The sequence below is a fragment of the Vulpes lagopus genome, chromosome 1, assembly GCF_018345385.1.
Source record: "Vulpes lagopus strain Blue_001 chromosome 1, ASM1834538v1, whole genome shotgun sequence".
NCBI lineage: Eukaryota > Metazoa > Chordata > Mammalia > Carnivora > Canidae > Vulpes > Vulpes lagopus.
Window position 1 is genome coordinate 70,288,085 of NC_054824.1, and position 20,184 is coordinate 70,308,268.

The 20,184-nt window shown below is 43.0% G+C and overlaps 1 protein-coding gene across 1 annotated transcript in view; it reads right to left on the reverse strand.

The window, feature by feature from the left end:
- ZBTB9 (zinc finger and BTB domain containing 9) overlaps positions 1-20,175 on the reverse strand; it is a 41,172-nt gene extending 20,997 nt beyond the window's left edge. Inside the window, 4 exon segments of the mRNA XM_041761963.1 lie at positions 13,192-13,392; positions 17,117-18,334; positions 18,336-19,769; positions 19,942-20,175. Coding sequence (XP_041617897.1) covers positions 18,302-18,334; positions 18,336-19,688 — 1,386 coding nt within the window. The 5' untranslated portion in view covers positions 19,689-19,769; positions 19,942-20,175 and the 3' untranslated portion in view covers positions 13,192-13,392; positions 17,117-18,301.
- Between the last annotated feature and the right edge of the window lie 9 nt (positions 20,176-20,184).

The following is a 20,184-nucleotide window of genomic DNA, read 5'->3' on the forward strand; positions in this document are numbered from 1 at the left end:
AGAAGAGCATAGGCATTCATCTCTGGCTGGTCTGTAGGCTCAGTGCAAGCAGGAAGTGAAGGCTAAGAAAGAGTTGTAAATGGCCTAGTTAGGCACTGAAGGAGTTACTGCAATCCAGAGCCAATCTGGAAAGATCTAGAGAGTAATTTTCCTTACCTTTTCTTTTTTTTCATAATATTCAAGATGTCCACCTTTCAACAAAAAATTATGTATACTTTTGACGGTATACCCACTTCTGGGTATATCGTCCAAAGAACTGAAAATAAGGACTCAAACAGATCTTTGTTCACCAGTGTTCCTAGTAATATTTTTCACAGTAAACGGAAAAACTGTGAAGAAAGCAGGTGAACTTAAGAGACTAGAGAGGGGCGCCTGCCTGGGTCAGGGGAACGTGGGACTCTTGATCTTGGGGTTGTGAGTTTGAGCCCTACATTGGGTGTAGAGATTACTTAAAAATAAAATCTTAAAAAAAAAAAAAAAAAAGACTAGAGGGGACATGTATATTGGAAGTGATAAAGTGCACTAAGAGGTGAAGGCATAAAAAAAAAAATATATGCATGGCCGTGCACGTGTTTCCAGGGAATACCTTATTTCCTGTATGAGAGAAAACAAACACAAATGATTAAAGTTTTGTTCATTCCGGAGAGTTACCATGCTCCTTCCAAGAAACACATTCCACTGCAGGTAATAATCTGGGAGGAGCTAAGTTGGAGGAAGAGCAGTATTACCAACCAAATTGTGTCCCCCCTCCCCCGCAATTTTGTATTTGACTCCCTAAAGCTCAATGTCACTGTATTTGGAGATAAGGCCTTTAAAGAGGTAATTTTTTTTTTTAAGATTTTATTTATTCATTGATGAGAGATACAGAGAGAGAGAGAGGGAGAAGCAGGCTCCATGCAGGGAGCCCGGTGTGGGACTCTATCGAGGACTCCAGGATCACGCCCTGAGCCAAAGACAGATGCTCAACCACTGAGCCACCCAACCGTCCCTAAAGAGGTAATTAAAGGTAAATAAGGTCATAAGAGTGAAAGCCTAACCCAATATGACCGGTGTCAGAATACAGACACCAGGAGTGCCCGTGCACTAAGAAAGACCATGTGACCAGTAAGAATGGTGGCAGACTGCAAGCTGAGGAGAAAGGCCTCAGGAAAAACCAAACCTGCTGGCATCTTGATATTGAATTTCTAGTCTCCAGAACTGTGAGAAGAGAAATATCTGTCATGGGTCGCCTGGGTGGCTCAGTTGGTTAAGCATCTGCCTTCAGCTCAGGTCATGATCTCAGGGTCCTGGGATTGAGCCCCTTATTGGGCTCTCTGCTCAGTGGTGAGTCTCTGCCCCTCCCCCTTACTCCTGCTCCCTCTCTCAAATAAATAAATAAAATCTTTAAAAAAAAAAGAAAAAAAAAGGAAAGAAATATCTGTCATTTAACCCACACAGTCTGTGGTATTTTGTAATGGCAGCCCTAGAAGACTAATATTTGACAACAATTTTTTTTTTTAAAGATTGTATTTATTTATTCATGAGGAAAGAGAGAGAGGCAGAGACACAGGCAGAGGGGGAAGCAGACTCCCCGTGGGGAGCCCGATGTGGGACTCGATCCTGGGACCTCAGGATTATGCCCTGAGCTTAAGGCAGATGCTCAACCGCTGAGCCACCCACGCGTCCCTGACAAATGTTTAAAGGAAATTTTATTTATTTATTTTTAAAAGTTTTTATTTATTTAAATAATCCCTACATCCAACATGTGGCTGGAACTCACAACCACGAGATCAAGAGTCTCTTCCAACTGAACCAGGTAGGCTCCACTAAGAGAAATTCTAGATTATAGAGACAGAATAATCACTGTTGCTTATAAGAGATCATGATCATGACAATAGCAGAAAAATCACACCCAAAAATGCAATTTCCGGGGCACGTGGGTGACTCAGTCAGTTAAGCAGCTAACTCTTGGTTTCCACTCAGGTCATGATTTCAGGGTTGTGAGATGGAGCTCCGCACTGGGCTCCACTCTCAGGGGGGCAGTCTGCTTGGGATTCTCTCTCTCTCCCTTTGCCCCTCCCCTCTCCTCTCCCCCTAAAGTAAATAAATAAATCTTTTTTAAAAATGCAATTTCCAGCACAGTCTATGGCTATCAAAAGCTGCATAACACAAGCAAACGGAATGTAATACTGTCCATTTTTATTTTCTTGTCGTGCTTTGTCAATACTTTCAGAAGACAATTCATGACCACCCACTTCTGAGACTCATTGCTGAGTCTCAGGTAAGCTGATTATCCACCGGCATGGATGAACCTCAGACATTTACTGTTTCACTCCTGCTCAAGCTCATTCTTGTTCACCTTCCTCCCCCCACTAAACAGCAACAGTGACTACAACTTCCATATCTCCCTTCTCATCTCCAACCTCACTTAAGGGACACTGCAATTTCAGTAACCACATTTAAAAACTTGCCTTGTTTATTTCACTGCTGCTGAGTGTTATTTGCCTCCATTATGTGTCTTGAACATATCATTTCACTGTTCACTTACATTACAGTAACAATTGTTTAAGAGGAAAACATCAGTATCCTATGTTATTGCAGAAATAAACTCATTGAGTTAATTAAGTGTTAAACAATTAAGTAACTGGTGTTTTAAAGGCTTTACATTAGGCACAAAAACCTAGTTGATTGTTATATAGATTTTTAAGAGTGTTTTAAGCACTGAGGGAAATTGGTTGGGGTTTTTAGACCTGCTGGAAATACAGTATTATTTTTTTCATTTAAAAGAATGACACATGGGGAGGGAAAAACAAGATGAAATCAGAGAGGGAGACAAGCCATAAGAGACTCTTAAGTATAGGAAACAAACTGAGGGTGGCTGGAGGGGAGGTGAGTGGAAGTATCTCATAACTGGGAGATGAGCATTAAGGAGGGTATGGGATGTAATGAGCACTGGATTTTTTTTTATTTTTAAGATTTTATTTATTTACTCATGAGAGACACAGAGAGAGAGGCAGGGACTCAGACAGAGGGAGAAGCAGGCTCCTTGCAGGGACCCCGACGTGGGACTCAATCCCGGGTCTCCAGGATCATGCCCTGGACTGAAGGAGGCACTAACCCGCTGAGTCACTTGGGCTGCCTGAGCACTAGGTATTATACACAACTGATGAATCACTGAATGCTACCTCTGAAACTAATAATACACTACGTGTTAATTAGTTGAATTTAAATTTGAAAATAAAATGACATACAAAAATAAAATAGAATAATGAGTTACAGACTCCCACTACCTAAAAATTCACTATCCAACATATTTTTAGGAATGGATTCTTTTTTTTTTTTTTTTAATTTATTTATTTATGGTAGGCACACAGTGAGAGAGAGAGGCAGAGACAGAGGCAGAGGGAGAAGCAGGCTCCATGCACCGGGAGCCCGACGTGGGATTCGATCCCGGGTCTCCAGGATCGCGCCCTGGGCCAAAGGCAGGCGCCAAACCGCTGCGCCACCCAGGGATCCCTAGGAATGGATTCTTAAAGATCCTCTGAGGGATACCAGAACTAGGATAAAATATACTAGGAAGAATAAAGTCATATAGTTATATTATTGTATAGTTAATGCTGCATCCCATTAGAAGACACCTATGATTAATCATCAGTGATGCTGAGGTTGAACCCCTAGATTAGATAAAATTAGTGGTGAATGATCCCTCGATTTACAGTTAATGCTTTCCCTTTTGAGACTAGAAAGTAATCCGCATGGTATTACTTTGACTCTGCATGCATGTTTACAATTATCAATCACCGGGGATCCCTGGGTGGCGCAGCGGTTTGGCGCCTGCCTTTGGCCCAGGGTGCAATCCTGGAGATCTGGGATCAAATCCCACATCGGGCTCTGGGTGCATGGAGCCTGCTTCTCCCTCTGCCTATGCCTCTGCGCCTCTCTCTTTCTCTCTCTGTGACTATCACAAATTAAAAAAAAAAAAAAAAACAATTATCAATCACCTATTGGTTTTAACACCAATCGATAATCCTTGCCTGAGTCAGTTCTGTTGGAGTTCATGAAATTATGTTTTTCTAATTCTTTTATTTCTTTTACATTGTTTAACTAGCATTCTGTGAAAATTCTCTTTATTAACTAGAACTATTCAGTTATCCTAAGATAAACATTTACTGGAAAAGCAAAATACATGCTTAAAGAAACCATACTTTTTGTTTTTTGTTTGTTTCTTTTGTTTTCCATTTTATTCTTTAAAAATATTTATTTTTTTAATTTATTTATTTATTTTAAAATTTTTATTTATTTATTCATGAGACACAGAGAGAGAGAGGCAGAGACACAGGCAGAGGGAGAAGCAGGCTCCATGCAGGGAGCTCAATGTGGGATTCGTTCCCGGGTCTCCAGGATCACACCCTGGGCGGAAGGCAGGCGCTAAACCGCTGAGCCACCCGGACTGCCCTAAAAAAACTGACTATAAGTACACAAATTATAGTTTAATTTATACAATTATCTAGTACTTATGTATATATATATTTGATATATTTTTTAAAGATTTTTATTCATTTATGACAGACACAGAGAGAGAGGCAGAGACACAGGCAGAGAGAAGCAGGCTCCACGCAGGGAGCCTGATGCGGGACTAGATCCCAGGACTCCAGGACCACCCCCTGGGCCGAAGCGCTAAACCACTGAACCACCCAGAGATCCCCATATTTGATATTTTTATTCAATCCATAACTATGAATAAATTTATTCACCCATAAATAACAAATACCATCCAAAGACAAGAATCCTTCTTTACCACAATACCCTTATCACAACTAAAATTTTGTTTTTAAGATTTTATTTATTTATTTATTTATTTATTTATTTATTTATTTATTTTAGAGAGAGAGAGGTAGTGAGAGATAACACCAGCCAGGGAGAAAAGGAGAAGCAGGCTCTCCACTGAGCAGGGAGCCCCATGCAGGGCTCCATCTCAGGACCCTGGGATCATGACCTGAGCTGAGAGTGAATGCTTAACCTACTGAGCCACCCAGATGCCCCACAACTAAAAACTTTAACAGTAACTCCTAATATTAGCAAGTGTCCAGTCACTTAATTGAGTCCCCAGTTATCTCATAAGGGCCAGAATTGTCTCTCTCTCTTTTTTTTTATCTTTTTAAAAAACTATGATCCAAATAAGGTCTGCACACTCTGGCTGGCTATTATGTCTTTTATTATTTATTTGTTTATTATTTGAGAGAGAGAGAGGGAGAAAATGAGCATGGGGATGGCAGTGAGAGAGGGAATGAGAGAATATTAAGCAGACTCTCTGCTATGCATGGAGGAGATGTGAGGCTCAGTCTTATGACCTGAGACATCATGATCTGAGCCAAAATCAAGAGTTGGCTGCTTAACCAACTGAGCCACCTAGGTGCCCCAGTTAATATGTCTTTTAAAATCTTTTAGGGAGTGCCTGGCTGGATCAGTTGGAGGTGTGCAACTCTTGATCTTGGGGTCGTGAGTTCAAGCCCCATGTTGGGTGCAGAGATTACTAAAAAAAATAATAAACTCTAAAAAAGAAAATCTTTTAAACTACAGATTTCCCTCCTTTCCCTTTGTCCCTTTGAAATTTTTTGGTGAAGAAAATGGAGTGTTTGTTCCTTAGAATTTCTTGCAGTCTGTTTTGCTGATTACCTCACTGTGGTGTGGTTTGACATGTTTCCCTGTCCCCTGCATTTTCTGTGAATTGGTAGTTATATTTTGAGGCTTGATCACATTCAAGTTCAATATTTTGCGCCAGACTAATTCATAGGTGGTCATGGTCTTTTCCATAAGAAGCACATATAGTCTTTTTTGTTTCTTTTTTGTTTGCACCACTAAGGCCCAATGCCTATATCCGTTAGTTCATTCATGGTTCGGTTATTTGTTGTTGATATTGTTGTCTTATCGTGATAAAATATATATAACCTGAAGTTTACCACTTAAACCATTTTCAAGTATACGGTTCAGGAACAATAAGTACGTTTACACTGCTACGCAGCGTATCTTGATGGGCCGGCGGGGAAACCGGGGCTCCAAGATGGCGGATCACCCCGCCAACCCTCTCCAAGATGGCGACTTTCCCGCCACTTTCACTGCGGCCTCCAGGTCACCACCAGGAAACTGAAGTTTTCCACCCAGGAACTTCCCAATTGGGAACTGTCCATCACGGGCTTCTCCCACCCCATGACCTCTCTACCTTACCTAATATGGACACAAGCCTGTGGCCTGCCTCAACCCGATAAAAGGACCCTGCCAACTCCCTCCCAGCGCAACTTCCACGACTCACACTCTCTCTCTCTTTTTCTTCTCCTGCGTGAGTCGTGGAACCTCTCCCGAGGGTGCTTGCAATAAAGTTCATCTCTCAGATCCACTTGCCTTGTAGCCTCTTTTCTTACCACCGTCGGCAGGAGAAACTTTACAACCATCATCCGTCCATCTGCAGAACCTTTATCATCTTTCTAAACTGAAACCCAGTGCCCATGAAACAGTAACTCTCCATTCCCTCCTCTCATCAGCCCTTAGCCACCACCGCTCTACTTCTTGTCTCTATGAACTTGGCTGTTCCTAATCCCTCATTTAAATGAAATCAAATAGTATTTTTTCTTTTTTGGTTTCTTTTTTTTTTACTTAAAAATAAGGTCTTTAAAATTAACCCATTTTGGGGGGACCCTGGGTGGCTCAGTGGTTTAGCACCTGCCTTCAGCTCGGGGTTTGTGACCCTGGGGTCCCAGGATCCAAATTTTTTCCCTTTGTTGGGATCAGTGATTCAGGGGGGGTAAAAAAAGGGGAAATTTTTTGGGCGGGGGGGAAAGGGGAATAAGTTTTAACCCTTTTTTAAAAAGGGGGGCCCCCCCCCAAGGAAACAAAAAAAAAAAAAAAAAAAAAAATTTAAAAAAAAAAAAAAAAAAAAAAAAAAGAATTTTGGGGAAGGGGGTTTGGTAAAAACGAAAAAAGGGGGGGGAAGAATCGTAATTTTTTTTTGGGGAAATTTTTGGGGGGGAAAAAAACCCCCCAAGGGAATGGGGGGAAAGGGGGAAGGGATTATAGGGGGGGAAAAAGGGGAAATTGTTTTTGTTTGTTTCTTTTGTTTTCCATTTTATTCTTTAAAAATATTTATTTTTTTAAATTTATTTATTTATTTTAAAATTTTTATTTATTTATTCATGAGACACAGAGAGAGAGAGGCAGAGACACAGGCAGAGGGAGAAGCAGGCTCCATGCAGGGAGCTCAATGTGGGATTCGTTCCCGGGTCTCCAGGATCACACCCTGGGCGGAAGGCAGGCGCTAAACCGCTGAGCCACCCGGACTGCCCTAAAAAAACTGACTATAAGTACACAAATTATAGTTTAATTTATACAATTATCTAGTACTTATGTATATATATATTTGATATATTTTTTAAAGATTTTTATTCATTTATGACAGACACAGAGAGAGACGCAGAGACACAGGCAGAGAGAAGCAGGCTCCACGCAGGGAGCCTGATGCGGGACTAGATCCCAGGACTCCAGGACCACCCCCTGGGCCGAAGCGCTAAACCACTGAACCACCCAGAGATCCCCATATTTGATATTTTTATTCAATCCATAACTATGAATAAATTTATTCACCCATAAATAACAAATACCATCCAAAGACAAGAATCCTTCTTTACCACAATACCCTTATCACAACTAAAATTTTGTTTTTAAGATTTTATTTATTTATTTATTTATTTATTTATTTATTTATTTATTTTAGAGAGAGAGAGGTAGTGAGAGATAACACCAGCCAGGGAGAAAAGGAGAAGCAGGCTCTCCACTGAGCAGGGAGCCCCATGCAGGGCTCCATCTCAGGACCCTGGGATCATGACCTGAGCTGAGAGTGAATGCTTAACCTACTGAGCCACCCAGATGCCCCACAACTAAAAACTTTAACAGTAACTCCTAATATTAGCAAGTGTCCAGTCACTTAATTGAGTCCCCAGTTATCTCATAAGGGCCAGAATTGTCTCTCTCTCTTTTTTTTTATCTTTTTAAAAAACTATGATCCAAATAAGGTCTGCACACTCTGGCTGGCTATTATGTCTTTTATTATTTATTTGTTTATTATTTGAGAGAGAGAGAGGGAGAAAATGAGCATGGGGATGGCAGTGAGAGAGGGAATGAGAGAATATTAAGCAGACTCTCTGCTATGCATGGAGGAGATGTGAGGCTCAGTCTTATGACCTGAGACATCATGATCTGAGCCAAAATCAAGAGTTGGCTGCTTAACCAACTGAGCCACCTAGGTGCCCCAGTTAATATGTCTTTTAAAATCTTTTAGGGAGTGCCTGGCTGGATCAGTTGGAGGTGTGCAACTCTTGATCTTGGGGTCGTGAGTTCAAGCCCCATGTTGGGTGCAGAGATTACTAAAAAAAATAATAAACTCTAAAAAAGAAAATCTTTTAAACTACAGATTTCCCTCCTTTCCCTTTGTCCCTTTGAAATTTTTTGGTGAAGAAAATGGAGTGTTTGTTCCTTAGAATTTCTTGCAGTCTGTTTTGCTGATTACCTCACTGTGGTGTGGTTTGACATGTTTCCCTGTCCCCTGCATTTTCTGTGAATTGGTAGTTATATTTTGAGGCTTGATCACATTCAAGTTCAATATTTTGCGCCAGACTAATTCATAGGTGGTCATGGTCTTTTCCATAAGAAGCACATATAGTCTTTTTTGTTTCTTTTTTGTTTGCACCACTAAGGCCCAATGCCTATATCCGTTAGTTCATTCATGGTTCGGTTATTTGTTGTTGATATTGTTGTCTTATCGTGATAAAATATATATAACCTGAAGTTTACCACTTAAACCATTTTCAAGTATACGGTTCAGGAACAATAAGTACGTTTACACTGCTACGCAGCGTATCTTGATGGGCCGGCGGGGAAACCGGGGCTCCAAGATGGCGGATCACCCCGCCAACCCTCTCCAAGATGGCGACTTTCCCGCCACTTTCACTGCGGCCTCCAGGTCACCACCAGGAAACTGAAGTTTTCCACCCAGGAACTTCCCAATTGGGAACTGTCCATCACGGGCTTCTCCCACCCCATGACCTCTCTACCTTACCTAATATGGACACAAGCCTGTGGCCTGCCTCAACCCGATAAAAGGACCCTGCCAACTCCCTCCCAGCGCAACTTCCACGACTCACACTCTCTCTCTCTTTTTCTTCTCCTGCGTGAGTCGTGGAACCTCTCCCGAGGGTGCTTGCAATAAAGTTCATCTCTCAGATCCACTTGCCTTGTAGCCTCTTTTCTTACCACCGTCGGCAGGAGAAACTTTACAACCATCATCCGTCCATCTGCAGAACCTTTATCATCTTTCTAAACTGAAACCCAGTGCCCATGAAACAGTAACTCTCCATTCCCTCCTCTCATCAGCCCTTAGCCACCACCGCTCTACTTCTTGTCTCTATGAACTTGGCTGTTCCTAATCCCTCATTTAAATGAAATCAAATAGTATTTTTTCTTTTGTGGTTTCTTATTTTACTTAACATAATGTCTTTAAAATTCACCCATATTGGGGATCCCTGGGTGGCTCAGTGGTTTAGCACCTGCCTTCAGCTCAGGGTGTGATCCTGGGGTCCCAGGATCCTAATTTTTCCTTTGTTGGGATCAGTGATCTCAGGGAGGGGTCAAATATATAAGGGGAAATATTTTCAGCTAGGGGGAAATGAGGCATACTCAATGTCATTATTACCTTTCTCATAAATACTAGAGTTCTCCCTTTGCCTGTGTCTCTGCTTCTCTCTCTCTCTCTCTCTCTCTCTCTCTCTCTCTCGGTCTCTCATGAAGTAAATAAAATCTTAAAAAAAAAAAAAAAAATTCACCCGTGTTGTAGTATGAGTCAGGATCTCCTTTTTTTTTTTTTTTTTTTTAAGATTTTATTCATTTATTTATGAGAGACACAGAGAGAGAGAGGGAGAATAACACAGAGAGAGAGAGGCTGAATAACATTCCATTGTATGTAAATATCACATTTTGTTTATCCATTCACCCATCAGTGGATACTTCATGCAAACATGGTAATACTTCCTACTGAATTTAATCTAAAATTACAAGGCCAAAGCAGTGATAATATAGGATACATATATAAATATAGGAAACATATATAAATATATATATATATATTTTTTTTTAATAGGAAACATATATTGCAGCAAAGTCATCAGGTAATGAATCTCAGGTAATGTCAAGGGGCTGTATACACTTCCTGTGCTATCAAAAGTTAAAACAAAAAGCAAGATCAAAAAAAAAAAAAAAAAAAAGCAAGATCTCCATTCCTTCATGGATTTGAAGCATATATATTTTCTGAGCTTGAACTAAAGTTCCAGCAGTGTTTTTCAAATCTCAATGCAAGTGGAAAGAAAATTTCTATATTTCTTTTTTTTTTTTTTTTTTTTTTGTTTTTTTTTTTTTTGAAAATTTCTATATTTCACTTAATTGTGCAGTTGAGGAGTTTCCACCTTCATTTTGATGTGATTAATCCACAATGTAATAACATGGTAAAAGGCAAATATCAAGGGAAGAATATAAAAGAATTCTATAAATGTCTCTCAGGTGATGAATATGCTCAATTAAAATTACACGCTATTGGATTAATATCAGCATTTGGCAGTACTATCTGTGTGAAAGACATATTCAAAGACGAAATATGTAAAATCTCATTACAGATCGACACTAACAAATGAACATTTGCAATTGATTTTGATGACAGGGAATACTAACTTTGTACCTCAATTAAGCAGCAGACCTCTATTACCAAAAAATTGTACTCAATTATTATACTTTGAGTTCTGTCAATAATAAATTGTGGAAATGTTTTCTTTAATTTTTATGTACTTATGTTATATCCTTGATTTTACTTTTTGGCATGCAAAGCCTAATTACTATTTGATCCTTTATAGCATAAATTTGCCAACCCCTGGTGTAGAAGAGCACTGGACAAGTACAGCCAGCTGCTTCTAGCCATTCAGATAAAACCCTTGATCCCTCCCAGGTTCTTCTACTTCTGTCTTCCACTCAGTAAATGGCCTCTAATTCAATTACTCAAGCCAAAATTCTGGTGGTCTTCCTTGATTTTTATTTTCCCCCAATCTCTATATTAATCTGTTAGAACATCCTGTGTTAGCCCTACCTCCAATTGTAATAGCTTGAATCCGTTTACTGCTGCTTTTTTTTTTTTTTTTTTTATGATAGTCACACACAGAGAGAGAGAGGCAGAGACAGAAGCAGGCTCCATGCACCGGGAGCCCGACATGGGATTCGATCCCGGGTCTCCAGGATCGCACCCTGGACCAAAGGCAGGCGCCAAACCGCTGTGCCACCCAGGGATCCCCCATATCTGCTGCTTTTATCCACCTCTTGTCTGTGCTACTGAAATAGTCTGATTTGTCTCCGTTTCCACTCTTGCCTCCAAATGATCCAATATTCCCTCTGTAGCTAGAGGAATCTCTTTAAAATGTTAAAAGATCATTCCTCTCTACTTTAAGCTCTTTACTGCCTTCCCATTGCATTTCAGATGAAACCCAAATGCCTTAACATGATCTGAAAGGCTCTATATAACTCAGCCCCAGCCTATCTCTTCTATCACATCTGCATGGGACAGAACATTTGTGTTCCCCCAAAATTCATAGGTTGAAATCATAACCCCCCACTGTGATAGTATTCTCCCCCAAATTCTCCCACCTCCTTTGGGGAGGTGATTAGGTCCCATAAATGGGATTAGTGCCCTTATAAAAGAGACCTCAGGGAAATTCCTTTGTCTGCCATGTGAGAACATGATAAGAAGATGCCCATCTATGAACCAGGAAGCAAGTCCTCATGAAGCTCAATCTGTTGGTGCTTGATCTTGGACTTCCCAGCCTCTAGAACTGTGAGAAATGTTTATAAGCCACCTAGTCTATGGTATTGTTATAGCAGCCCCAATAGACTAAGACAACATCTCATTCCTCTCCAAGTCCATTGGTTTGTCACACACCTGCCTCATTTTCTTTCTTGGCCTTTGCATTTGCTACATACTGTATTGGAACCTTCTCCCCTGTCCCGTTTTGTAAGTCTGGGTCTTTCTTGTCCTTTGGATACTAAATCAATGTGTACAGCATGCCTTCCTTTTCTGTTATCCTCCACCTCATTACTTGATTTATTTTCCTTACAGCACTGGAATGTAATCTTATGAGGGTAAGAACTGTCCACCATGCCTAAAACAGCACCCACATATAACAGTGGATAGTTGACAAATACTTACTGAGTAAAGGAAATGCCAAGAAAATTCTATGACAGCAAGCTATGAGCAAGCTATGAGAGCTATTAGAGTACATAGCAGAGGTCCCACTTTGCCCTAATGGTCAGATTTCTAAAGGAAGTGATGCTTCGGGATCCCTGGGTGGCGCAGCGGTTTGGCGCCTGCCTTTGGCCCAGGGCGTGATCCTGGAGACCCGGGATCGAATCCCACGTCAGGCTCCCGGTGCATGGAACCTGCTTCTCCCTCTGCCTGTGTCTCTGCCTCTCTCTCTCTCTGTGACTATCATAAATAAATAAAAATTAAAAAAAAAAAAAAGGAAGTGATGCTTCAGCTGATATCTGAAGAGAGTAAGAATTAGCCCACTAAAGATTATTTCCAGGGTAGGTAACTATTCTAGGCAGAGTGATAAGCATGAGGAGCAAAAAGAAAAAAAAAAAAAAGAAAAGAAAAGCAGAGGCCTAAGGGAAATATGAGTGGCAAGAGTGCAACAATTGGGAGCAGATCCTTGGACTTCATCAAAGAGCAGGAGGGAGCAAATGAAAGGTTTAAGCTGGAAAGCTAGTGAAACAGTACTTTATGCTTTAGAAAGATCACTCTGGCCATAGTGTGTGGGAATGAGACACAAAGGGAAGCAAGACAAAAAAAAAAACAGTTAGGAGGTTGCAGTAGCAGTATTGAGAATGAAAGAACGTATCAATTTGAAATATTTAGGAGATAGCATTGATAGGGCCAGTATGGGATGTGAGACAGGGGCCCAGGAATACTCCCAGCCTTTAGTCTTGGGCATTTGGGTGGATAGTGGAACTTTTACTAAACCTCGAAACAACAGAGCAGCTGGCTAGAGGTGGGATACAGTATTTTAGACAAATTGAGTTTGAGAGGCCCATGAAGTACAGACATACCTGGTTTACTTATTTATTTTGACATACCTGGTTTAAACATCTGTCTCTTCAAGTGATAATCCTGCTCTTCTCATCAGTGCCAGGTATACAGCAGGCTCCATTGGGGTTTTTTTGTTTTGTTCTTTTTTGTTTAAAGTAGGCTTGAACTCACAACTGAGATGGAGACTTGAGATGAGATCAAGAGTCAGAAGCTGAACCAGCTGAACCACCCAGGCGCCCCAGCCGGCCCTATTGTTGAAGGAAGGAAAGGAGGAAATCTAAGTGAATCTGGGGGTCGGGAAAATTGGAGATATAAAATTAAGGGTCATCAGTATTTACATGGTTTAACTCAGAAGAGTGGATAAAAATCACCCAGGAGTATATAAAGTTAGAAGAGGGTGGAAAGACCCCTGAAGAACTCTAGTATTTATGAGAAAGGTAATAATGACATTGAGTATGCCTCATTTCCCCCTTAGCTGAAAATATTTCCCCTTATATATTTGACCCCTCCCTGAGATCACTGATCCCAACAAAGGTTCCCCATTAGTGGGGAACTAATGGTCTCCCTCATAATAACAGCTAACATTTATCAAGTTTACTGAGGGCAAGATACTGTCCTCCGCATTTTACATGTATTAATTCTTACAAACCTGTGAGCACGAGTAGGGACAAATGAGGAACTCCAGAGTGAAAATGATGAACAGATGGGGTAATTAAACGAGCAAGGGGGAAGGGGATTAGCCTTGGTCAGTAGGAGGGACATCTCTTCCATTATAAGAAGGAGAGGATAGAGATAGAGAGGTACACTCTAAAATTTATATATATAAATTTTTTTTGTTTGCTTTTTTAACTGGCTGCTTAGAGTTTATTTTCCATTTGGTGCAAGGCATATAGTTACAGGGTGTCAGGAAGGTTTGCATGTGATTTGGATAGTAAAGAGTGGGGTTCTCTCAACTTCCTTTTTGGTGTTTTGCTGTTATAAAAGAATCCAACTGCTTCTGTTTGCTACAGTTGGCCTAGTCTATGGGGGAGGGGAGAGGCTCTGATGAGCCTAGTGCCTCCTGAAACCTTGTGGCTGGTGATAACCACTCAAGACTGGAGCCTGGGGACGCCTGGGTGGCTCAGTGGTTGAGCGTCTGCCTTTGGCTCAGGTCATGATCCCGGGGTCCTGGGATTGAGTCCACATGGGCTCCCTGCGGGGAGCCTGCTTCTCCCTCTGCCTGTGTCTCTGCCCTTCTCTCTGTCTCTTATGAATAAATAATAAAATCTTAAAAACACACACACAAACACCGGGGCCTTGTATTGCCTTTGCCAGCTAGCTTTGCCTGGCTAGCCACCAGGCTGCTTCCAGAGTCAAGTCACAGGTGATTGTGCTGCTGGAGGCCTGGGGAGATTCCAAGCATTCTGGCAACTCTAATACTGTAAACAGGACTGAGAGAACAGACTTCCCAAAAAAGAAGTTTGCCCACCAGTGACTCAGGTCACAGTCAGTTCTCGGGAGACCAGGGTGGTGAGAGATGGCTTCCCTGAGATACTTTGCACTTCCGCAGAAGCTATTACTGGAAGTGGAACCCAGGTGGTATAATAGTCATGGGTGGCCATGAATGAGCCACTGGAGGGGATAGCTCCTGGGCTGATGGAAACCTCCGCATGACCCTTCCCAGGCCTGGGTGCACGATCCTGGGTGGCAGGAACTGGGGCCTTTGGCCACAGGGCCCATTTGCAGAGGAGCCTGCAGAAGGCTACTCCATGACTCAAGTAGGGCACTGGTCAAAATCCAGATCTTTCGGGGCACATGGGTTGCTCAGTTGGTTGAGTATCTGCCTTCGGCTCAGGTCCTGATCTCAGGGTCCTGGGATTGGGCCAGCACCAGGCTCTCTGCTCCACAGGGAATCTGCTTCTCCCTCACACTCTCCCTCTATACTCTCCATCTCTCTGTCTCAAATAATAAAATCTTTAAAAAATCAGTTTCAATCAATCCAGATCTTTCATTAAGGAAATTTGTTTTCTGTATAATTCCTAATAATTTCAAAACAAAAACAAAACTCTAACATGGTATTTTAATTGACTTACAGCAGTAATAAAAAAGTATTACAGAGACTAAGGAGAGGAAAGAAGCAATTCTGCCTTAAGTTCAGAGGGCGAGTATATCTGAGGCTTTAAGGATCCCAAGATGGGCAACATGTGGAGATTGGAGTGCACCTCTGTTCCTGTGGGCTGGCTGGCTAGCATTATTCCCCATTCCCCTCTTCTATCCCAGGACTTCAATTTCCCCTTGAGGATTACATGCCCACTTTGTTGCCTTGATGGATGGAACATATGATTCAGGGTCCTCTGGCCAGAGGCGAGACCTGAAGCATAGGAAGAGAACTCCAAGCAGACTCTGTACTGAGCCTGATGTGGGGCTCGATCTCACGAACCTGAAGTCATGACCTGAGTCAAAACCAAGAGTCAGACACTCAACTGACTGAGCCACTCAAATGACTTGAGATGAGTAACAAAAGAAATAAGAATGACTGTCATCCCAAAACATATAACCTGAAAAGATTCCCCAGGAGCAATCCTTCTCCCTGGACCCCTCAAGCTTATCCTTCCAAAGGCTGGTCCTTCAGCCCTGCCTTCCAATTCAGGAGCCATTCCACATACTTCCATAGATTGTTTTGGTAAGGTCAAGGCCAGCTTTTCTTGCTTGCAACCAAAGGATCTTGCTCAATGGATAGACAGGCACACCATTTCATTGTGCTTCACTTTATTGCACTTTGCAGATATTGCAGGGGTTTTTTGTTTTTATTTTTACAAACTAAAGGTTTGCAGCAAGTCTACTGGCACCATTTTTCCAACACTATTTGCTTGCTTTGTGTCTCTGTGTCACATTTTGGTAAATCTTGCAATACTTAAAACTTTTTTATTATTAATATATTAATTATGTGGTCTGTGATTACTACTTATTAAAAGCTCAGATGATTGTTAGTATTTTTAGCAACGAAGTATTTTTTAAGGTATGCACACTTTTTTTAAAAGTAGGCTTCATGCCATGTGGAGGCCAATGTAGGGCTTTAATTCGTACTCTGAGATGAAGACCTGAGCTTAGATCAAGAGTCAGACGCTTAACCACATCAGCCACCCAAGTGCCTGTGGTATATACTTTTTTTTTAAAGAAATACTACTACTACTGCACATTTAGTAGGTTACTGTAAAAGCCTAACTTTTATATGCATTGAGAACCTAAAAAATGCATTTGGTTTGCTCTGTTGCAGTGGTCTGGAACTGAACCTGTAATATCTGAGGTATGTCTGTAGCCACCTACTGAATGTGTCAAAAGAATGACAGGTAGGTGGCATTTGGTAGCCCTCTCCCTGACTCCCTTCCCAATATGTTCATGGTCCTTAACCATGAGGATGGTACCATGGCATGGCTCTTTACAGAAGCTAGAATTCACCTCCTCAGCCATAAAGTCACATTTTTCAGCCTGTTCTGGGTCCCATACCAACTTTTAAGGAAAATGCTTTGGGGAAAGCTATCAATCTTGGCCCTAGTTATAACTTCAAGTTCACTCATGTTCAGCCACCCATATTATTATCTCTGGTATAAAGAGATCTTTGTGAAACCTCTGCTGATGTATGAGATCTTCTCTTGACTTCACTTATGCCATTACATTAGTCTGTACTGCCCACTAATATGGACTTATCATACCACAGTGTTATTATTTGTCTAGCTTTGAAAGTAGCTGTGAACTTTTTGAGGTCAGAGTAAAAGGGTCTAGCATACTGCATTGCACTAAATGTTTGTAGAACAAACCAAACAACAACCAAACATTATATGTAATACATGAAGTCAGGGAAGATTATAGGTAAAGATCATATGAACCAATCCCTTTAAAAATAAGAAGACAGAGAACCAATTAGGAGATGCATACTACCCCACAAAAAGACAAAAACAAACAGTTCACACTCTGAAAGATAAGGTAACTTACCTGAGATCATTCAGTGGCAAGTCAGGGCCTAGAATCTGGCCCACTGAAGTCCAGGACAGTGTTCTCTGCACCAGTGTGAAACCATCCCATTTTCCCCTCATCAATATAACCCTGCTGCATAAGTAACATATCCAAGTCTTTGCAACTCTGCTTTCATGCTGTCTCTCCCACGTAAATTACCCAATCCAATCCACTGTCAGTTTAAATTTCAGGGCAAAGTTTATTTGAAGAAATTAAGTAACCTGTGACAGTCTCCCCATTCCAATATCTACTCTTCTATCTCTCTCAACCAAGGGCCTATCATGTGTAAGTGGGATGGATAAGGGGTATGGTCCCACTGTGCAGTTACTCTTCAGCCTTTCCTGTATGTGCTGTCTCAGTCTCTGACAACAGCCACTTGTTCAAAACAGTGGTGCTACCCTGAGAGCATTTTAGGTCAGTGGCCATCTCCTGAGTTCATTGGTCATATTCTAATCACCGTGATCAATATATGGGTGATCAGTGGTGGACAAAGGTAAACAAGAGGCACAGGCTATTAAGGGGATATCCTCTATTAGAAAGAGAGTTCTAATGACACATGGAACGCTCAATTTGTTAAAGTGCTCAACTACAATGTTAAAAAAAGTGTTGGGAAGGTGCAGAATGAGTTATGATCTGAGAGGCTTCTGGAAAGATCGAACAAAAGAAAATACATGAAAAGACCTCTGCCTAAATCATTTCAGCAATGACAAGGGAGAGGAGAACATAGACCTTAATTGGTTTCTGAATTACTGGACCCTAGAATCAGACATCCCTAGAATAGAGACCAGCTCCTTCATCACCTCATGGAGACCAAGTGAAATGTTTATCATTACATCTTTTGTTCTAACTTTTCTCTCACCAAACTTCTAATCCGAAATCTGGTTTCCTGCACGAAAGGTCTGTTATGGGGCAAGTGATCAATTTACATATGCCCTGTAAACCACCCTCCTATGGGGTGGTTAGCAAAAAACTTGGTTATAAGAAATCTGAGATCCCAGAATCTGCCAGGTCGACATCCACACTTAAGAACCAGATGTCTGGAATATATCTATTTTCTTGGCATGATTACAAGATCCAGGAGCAGGGTGTAATGGTGGTGAGGAAAAAGTATCCATCAGCAGCAGTGGCTCTCTTATCCTAGAAGTTCGTGTATGCCCTTGGCAGTCAGTTGTAAGTCCAGTGAGCAGGGGCCCAGCCCTTGGCCTTTGCATAGGTCCCGATGGCGAAGGAAACAGGCATGTACCCGAAACCGACGGCCACAATGGGGGCAGGCATGCAGGGCTCCAGCATGAGTCTTCATATGCTCTGTCAGATGGTGCTTCAGCTTGAAGCGCTTATTGCAGATGCCACAGCCAAAGGGCCGAAGGCTGAAGGTCAGCATGATATGCCTGTCACGCTTTGGCTTCACTGCAAACCGCTTTCCACACAAGCAACCAAAGCGTTTTCCATCTTCAGGGGGTATACCTCCTAACTTCACAGGCCCATGCACAGCCTGTCCTCCCCCTCCAGGCCACCCACCCCCTGACAAGATTTCATTCCCATGAAGATCAACTGGTTTCCAGGATGGACCTCCTCCTCCTCCATATGTTGCCCCTGCTCCTAAGGGTAATAAGAACCCTAGTTCTCCATTCCCTTTGGTGTCCCCTCCAGAAAACACTTTGGTCTCCTCCTTTGTTCCTCCAGACTGAGTTTCACCCCCTGATATCTCTTCTTCAGGCTCAGAGGGTTCCTGCTTAATGTAGAAGACTTTGGGGGGTGGTGCAGTATGAAGGGCAGGAGGCTCAAGTGGGGCACTCTCGCAAGGAACCCTACAAGATGTAGTGGATACAGGCAGTGGGTGGGATCCATGAGGGCAGGGAAACCCTCCTGATACCCTCTGAGGCTCAGGTGTCTGAGAAGGGGCTGCTGACCCCTGGTCCTCCTCCTCTTCTTCCTCAACTTTAATCTGTAACACATCTCCCAGTTCACTCCCCTCCCCTAAAACAGAGTTCTCCCTAGAGGTGAAGGAAGACTGCACCGGGGCCTGGAAAGAGGAAGAGCGAATGCACCAGCCTCCTGGAGAGGATGTGGTGGAAAGAAGAGTGTGGTAAGAAGTCGCCCCACAGGTTGAAATTCCACCTGAGATTTCTAGTTCTCTAAGAATCTCTGAGCACTGATCTACTACTTGCCACATCTGGAGGCCACTGGCCACAAGGAGGTGGGCAGGGAGAGCATCCAGAGGCAGACGGAGGCGTCCTGAATAAATGAGCTGGAGCAGCCCCTCGAAGGCATCGGCTTCAATGACGCTGGGTAGAGTGAGACGTGGCGCATCCCCCAGCAGAAGTCTGTCGTGGAAGTAGGGAGAGGCAGCAGCCAACACTGCCTTGTGAGCTCTAAGTTCCCGGCCCTGCACCAACAGGGACACATCACAGAACTTTCCCTCTAGCCTGTGGCGGTTCAGGGCTTCCAGCAGCACCGAGCTATGCTGTGGGAACTCGATCTGGATTGTCCGTGGGGCTGGGTTGCGGGTCGGGGAGCGGGGTACGGGGGGCAAAGGCGTCGAGAGATCCATATGGCCTCCTCAGAGAGAGAAATCCCAGAGGGCGGAACACAGGAGATGAGGGGCTGGGGGCGCAGCCCCGCGGGACGAAGGCTGTGGAGGAAAGGCACGGGGGTCACAGAAGCTCTGGGTAAGGGCAACAGCACCCGCCTCCCCAACCCGGCCAAGTGGAAACGTTCCAGTGAGTGGTGGTTTCCGCAGATCAGGCCCGCACACTCCCCCGCCAAGAAAAGAAAAAAACTAAGCACCACAACGAAAGACCAACCGGGGTTTCGCTTCCAGGGCCTGCGGAGGGAGACGAGGAGATCCTTCCAGCCCCGGCCTGACCTCGCCGGCCCCGGACGGCTCCTGCTCACGGCGCCCAGAGGGCCGGCTCCCGGGGAGCCGCACCAGCCAGGAGGCCCTTCCCGCCGCCACGCCCCCGCGGGTACACCGGCGGCACCGGGCCGGGGCGCCCAGGAAACCACCGCTCAGTCCCGGGCCGGAAGCCACCGCCTTCCCGCCGGAC